This window comes from Ambystoma mexicanum, chromosome 6q (assembly GCF_040938575.1).
Source record: "Ambystoma mexicanum isolate Mex_15411 chromosome 6q, UKY_AmexF1_1, whole genome shotgun sequence".
NCBI lineage: Eukaryota > Metazoa > Chordata > Amphibia > Caudata > Ambystomatidae > Ambystoma > Ambystoma mexicanum.
In genome coordinates, this window is record NC_090937.1 from 401,327,493 (window position 1) to 401,333,800 (window position 6,308).

The following is a 6,308-nucleotide window of genomic DNA, read 5'->3' on the forward strand; positions in this document are numbered from 1 at the left end:
GATATATCTATTTTAAATTATCAAATAAACCTTTTAAACTTGCAAAACAGAACTACTTCTTGGCTCAGTGGGGTCAGGGAGATTCCAAGAGGGGTGTTATATAGGGGTAGTCATCCAGAACGCATGAACTGGACCTAAAGATATATCAATAAGGGTTTTCATTCAGTATTCTAGACTAGGCGTTAACTTAGCTGTAGTGCTGAATTGAATCCTCTTACAGTGTTCCAGGGAGATATCCTGGAGAAATTTCATTTGTGCTGTGTGGTGGCTACCTTACTTCTAGCTTCTTGCCAGGGTTCTTTGTCTGTACCTTGTTTAAGTCTGTCCATGACCAGAACTTTCTACTTAAATGTGTGCGGTCTTGCATAAGTGACTCTGCTTCAGTGTCTGGGAGAAGCGGTGTTCGATGAGTGCTTTCAAGTTCCTTGTCTAACATGCGTAGGGATACCACGTATGTGGATGTTCCTTCGTGCTCAGTTTTCTTGGTCCTCACACTTCATGTGTATAATCTAATTTTGTTCCTCTAGTGTCTACTCACCGGGCTTGGTCATAAAAGCTTTTGCAAGAGGTATCTTCCATCTCCCTTGCACTCCTTTTGCGGAGAATTGGGTCTTGCATAGAGACCAACCTGTATAGTTGCGAGGTGCCCAAAGAACCTTTTTAATGTCGGACAAAAGGTTCTGTATATGCATCTTCATTGCTGGTGCATTCAGGTTTGAGTGGCGATGCAGGACCATGAACCAAGGCCATCACAGCCTGTTCATGCTGTTTGGACTGCTCCTGGTTTGCTGCCTTTGGGTCCATGTCTGTGCTCTTGTTCGATTTACCTTGTTTGGACATTGGAATTGTGGGCTTATCCAGGGAGTATTTGATCACGGTTGAGGCACATCGTGGTCTGGAGGCCTGACATGTTAGTTTGTATAGGCCCCCTCATTCTGTTGGGGTGTTTTGAGGGGTGGGGGCTACTCGCAGGGAATGAACACACTACTACTCCCTCCTTTTAGGACTCCAGCCGGTCCCTGCTTGTCTGCATCCCATGGCCAGAGCACGAGTGTCTCCTCCTGGCTGGTGCATGAGCTTTCACATGTCACCTGCTTCTCCTGTTGAGTCATCAACCAGCAGTCTTAAGAGGGTCCTTGCCTAAGGGTCAGATGTCTCACTGCTTGATGAAGTTCCCTTTTCTGTGGCCCTCACTCCCCCCACCCCATTCAGCCTCTGAATTGTCCTTGATCCCGGATTCCCCCATTCTTTGGACCCACCTCCTGCCGTCAGCCCAGCCTGCATGCTCTGCTCATTCACCAGGCACCTCTGGCTCAAATGCAACCTGCTGCTCAGTTAGGCTGGTGTACTGATTTGCTGAGGCCGATTCATCACCCATTTTTCTCAGCCAGCATGTGCATATACCGTGCAGCCTCGGATCGCACACACCACCTGCCCAAATGGAGCGCCTCATCACACCTGATCAGTTGGTCTTGTTTCTCCGCTGCACTCTTCAGCAGGCCTGTCCGGAGCTCCTTTAGTTAGGAGCTGCCATGTTTGGTGGTTAAACCATGCCCGTGTATGCTCTTCGAATAACCTTCCTACCTACTGTCTCCTGTAACCTAGGAGAGCAGTTTGAGCAGTTGTAAAAGCATAGTGCTTTCCTACAGACTAGTTTTAATTTTTACCTTGCTGCTCTGAAGTGGCTGGCAGGGGACCTTGCAGTTTTTACAAATACTAAATGTGCTCCTTAAACCCACTCTTGTTAAGGAACGATCACCTTCTGTCCTTTGTAGCAAAGATCATGCAGGTTGTAGCTACACGGCAACGTAGGAATTTGTTCACGCAACTATAAATTCAGGTTCCTGTCACTGAACAAATGGCCAGTTTTCTTTTTGAGGTATTCGATATCCTTCAACATATATCTTTTTAATGAGCTGTAAACTCTGTCAAAAATAACTCTGGAGATCAGGCCCAAACAGCAGGCGACCTAGTCTCTGTGAATTTAATCTGCCCGCAAGATCAACTGTTGGAGCACCCACTTGCTATCCCAATATGTTCCATTTCATGACACTCGGTAGGTTGATTAGACTGCATCATGGAATGGGTTTCTCCTTGTGTGCTGAAAAGCCAACTGATGGAGAAGGGCAAAAAGTGTCTTGTTTTTCTTACCGCTCCTGATGAGGCAATGGCCAGATACATAGAAACAATAGCAAAGTTTTCAGGTTTTGGTGTATTTACCAAGCCAGGTATAACTCAATTTGGTATATCTTCAAAAGACAACCTTTTCGTCACCATTTACTGTACTACTGCCTAGTAGATGACTACAATGGATAGACACCCCCATGGAACTACTTTTCAATTCCAGGTGAACTTGGACCAGTCTGAAGGATTGCCATGAAGGTGGGTTTCTGTTCCACTGAACAAAGATGGTGGCGAAGAGGACTTCCGCCAGATCTAGAGGATCTGCGGCCTGGGGAGCTGCTCGGTCTTGGGGTCTCTGTTGCTGCTGCCAGTGTTGGTGGCAGCTGCGGTCCCCACAGCTCTTGCTGGTCTGGGGGCAGAGTAGGGGACGGCTGTTATCCACAAGGAGGCTTACCCGCTGAAGGGTTTAGCTGCTCGTGGCAACTGGTCATTGGAGATGCCTGTGTAGAACTGTGGATGGCTAGCTGGTGTAGTTTCCCCTGTGGTTTTGGAAGACTTTGTCGACCGGCTGTAAGGCTCCACGCCAGCACCCTGTGTTTAACTGTTGGGCTTGTTGGAGGCTATTTGTAGACCATTTTCCAGCCCTTTTCCAAGTTTCCTGGATGTGTAACATTTTGCTTCCCGAAACTAATTTTTTGGGGTGGGTGGTCTGTCTCTTCAAAGAAAGCAGTAAAAATGAAGTCAACCACATGATCACCAATTTCTTCTTGCTAGTTTTCTTATTGTTTTTGTAATCTGCTGTTATTATGGTAACCATTCATTTTTGTAAAGCGTCTAGGGGTAAGGAGCTATGGAAGCTAAATAAATGCAATACAAACCACGGCTGCAATACAAATCCAGTGGTCTTCATTTGGAACACAAACTTGATGAATGTGCCCCTCACTTCATCCATTTGTGCCTTTTTATAGCTGCTTGAAATCCAGCCACATTGGGCATACTGATGCTCCGCCCCCTCACTGCTAATACCGGGAGTAATTCCCTGCCTTCCAAATGTGGACCACCAAATCAATTCATGAACTTAAATTAGTACACCTTTCAGCAAACTTTGATAATGCTCCTGCCACTGCGTGGTTTAGACCAACTGGAGACTAATCACTGTGATTCTTGAATGCTTTGACTTCAATCTTTGAAAGTACCTGCATCTTTTTATCCATGCTAGAAACCTTCCAGCCACTGACCATTTGCTTTATTAAATGGTCCAATCTTTATAGCCTTTAAACTGTTCCTTCTCTTAGTTGCGCCAAAAAGTGCTTTGAAGTGTTGCTCTAGAAACAAAATAACGTATCTCTCGTACTAGTTATTGCTGCAACTACTGGTAGTGTTTCTGTGGCAGTGATGTATAATGGTTAATCATTCTTTTGTAGGAGTGGCTGCAGCCTTCGGAAGACCACCCTCAGACTGTTGAACTAGTTTGTACTTTTCGAGGTGTGTAAAGTTTAACAATTCTCTTTTTTTCCTTGCATAGAATGTTCAAGTTCAGTTTGGCTTTGCTTCACACTGTCCTTGCTCTTTTCTGCAGGTGGTGATGAGACGGCCTTCAATTCACCTATGCCGTTCATGGATCGTCACTTTGTTGCAGATGAAGAATTCGTCAAGCCTCCACCATACGTCAGACTTGCGTGACATTTGGAGACCAATTGAAGGACAATCTTTTAGACTCCCAATGTGAAGTGCACAACTGTAATATTCGATCTCATGCAGAAAGAAAATGGGCTTCAATAAGCAGACCACACTAACTAGAGCAATGGAGGGTGCCTGTATGCTAATGTTATAGGTTGTCTCCCAAATCCAATAGTGCCTTAACCAAGATCTTGCCGTTATCTGCTGGTTGAAGTGTTGCCATCAGCAGTAGATCACTGAACATTGCACTTCACAGCAGTCCTGAAATCTGATCAATTTCTACAAAAGGAAATTGTGGATTAGATAAGGGGGCTCTACTAGATCCATGGAATTAGTACACAGTAACACTATAGCATCACAGCCTTATGCTTTCCTTAACCTGCAACTGTCATGGACATGAATACGTTGGAGCCCAAGTTCCCGAAGATTAACTCCCAAGGGATAGAACTTCATATCTGGGCTGTAAGGCTGAGCAGTTTACTCTGAATCTGTTCTGCCCTCAGTGCAGGATGTTTACATGAGTTTCTTAATTGTAATGCTGTGCTATACTTATCTGAAACCATAGTTGCTACAGGCTCACAAATTCAAGTCTCTTTCCACCTTGGATTCTTGCCTTGCAAATCGTGCACTGAAAACAAATCTGTACATATAATTAAGATTGAACTGCCTTTGAAGGCATTACTTCTAGACAGTTTACACATGTGTGAAATTGTATTTTATGTAGATCTAGCAGCAAAGGATTTTTGCTCTGCAAAGGTTTTTAATTGTTTTTAAATGTTGTGATTTCTGAATTTTGTGCAATAAAAATTCATTCTAACATGAGTGTGTTGGATGCAATTTTGGGACCCATTGGTGTACTGTCTCAAACCTCAATGTTTGAATTTCGGAAAAAAGACCAATCTGAAATGTTGAGACTTTCTCATGCGATCTAGGAACCAACTCCTGCAGCTACCTAGAGCTTATGGTTTGCTATGAATGGTTCACTACTTTGTGTTTTTAGTATTTGGTTTTCTCCAGCATTGGATCTTTCATGGATTCACATGCTTTGAATATTCCCCGTCGTCAGGCTGGGAATCCCCGGTACATTATATAGACCCTTTCCCGTAGGAAAACTTTTTCGACGCTTATGCGTCCTATCCACCTCGTTTTGTATCATGCGTGCCCGTGCCGTCAGGACGTCATGATATAAATCCAGGCCCCGCCCCCGCGCTCCCTCAGATTTCAACCGTCTTTCAAAGTAGTGGGATCCTCGTGTTTACTACTAGTGAAAACTAGGTTGTTTTGTCTGTTTCGCTTCGGCGAAATTCAAATTCTGAAGAATTATGTCTGGAAAGGCGTTATTTCGCCCGTGTGCAACCTGTGGCCTCAAAAAGGTTTATGAAGGAGACGGCCACATGGATTGTATCTACTGTCTCCACCCGCACCACACGGCAGATGCATGTGAAATATGCCAGGGTTTTTCCCAAAAAACCCTTAAGGACCGTAAAAGAAGGCTGGTCGACTGGCTTAATGACGGAGCGGGTGCCTACCCGGCTTCGGAAGTTGGCTCCACGGCCTCCAGGAGCAAGTCGGAGCCTCCATCGAAGAAGGTACGACCAGCAGAAATTCGCGCTGAGGACAAGCATAAGGGGAAACATGCTGGATCCTCATCACATAAAAAGCCCTCCTCCTCCTCATCTAAGACGGAGAGGCTGGCTCTGTCAAAATCCTCCTCAGGGGACCGTCCCAGGTCTTCCATGAGTCGAGAAGCTTCAGCCGGGAAGTCGGCATCGAAATCGACGACGAAGTCTAAGGGCTCGACGACGACTAGCTCGTCGACCTCGGTGTCATTGACGATGCCTATTACCGTTCAAGCAACAGCGGTTGGGGATTCCTTCGTCGACGGAGACTCAGTCTATGGATTGGATGCCTGAGGTCTACGACCCGATCCCCCCCTGAGGTCCTACTGCAGCCTGACCCTGCCTGCTCGGCGGAAGGGGAAGGTGACGTAGTTCTGCAGCCATCGGATTTAGGCTTACGGCCTTCCACGTCGACGGCGACGATTGCGAGCGGGGGTATGGTACCCATATCATCCACGTTACTGAACCCCCAGGCGGTTTTGTCTCTGGATGTGCTTAATACTCTTCAGAAGCTCCTGCAGCGGCTGGATACGCAGTTCCCTCAACCTGGAACGTCATCGTCACTTTTGTCCGTACCTTCCGTCCATGAACAAACTTGTACGGCTCGCTCGTCGACGAAACACCCATCGGCTCCCCAGGCGGTGAAAGATCGTCCTCGAGCTCAGGAGGAGGGTGAGTTGTCAGAGTCTGACTCTATACTGGATGACTCCGTGTCAGACATCTCCCTGTCACCATCGAGGGACCCAACATGGAATTCGGATGTGGAGTTAGTCTACGAGTAGCCAGACACAGCCATCTCCCCCTGATGATGTGGGAGCCTTCCATGCAATGATGGGAAAAGCTTGTTCCGAATTCGGCTTGATTCCTGAGGAGCAGAAGAAAGAC

At 46.4% G+C, this 6,308-nt stretch overlaps 1 protein-coding gene across 5 annotated transcripts in view; it reads left to right on the plus strand.

Annotated features, from left to right (window-relative positions):
• Positions 1 to 4,623, plus strand: part of LOC138516079 (uncharacterized) — a 159,489-nt gene extending 154,866 nt beyond the window's left edge. For all 5 annotated transcript variants that reach the window (XM_069630898.1, XM_069630901.1, XM_069630899.1 and 2 more), the window contains exons 6-7: positions 3,549 to 3,609; positions 3,704 to 4,623. In XM_069630898.1, the coding sequence (XP_069486999.1) occupies positions 3,549 to 3,609; positions 3,704 to 3,807 (165 nt within the window). In that variant the 3' untranslated portion in view covers positions 3,808 to 4,623. The remainder of the gene's footprint in view (positions 1 to 3,548; positions 3,610 to 3,703) is intronic.
• The last annotated feature ends 1,685 nt before the right edge of the window (positions 4,624 to 6,308 follow it).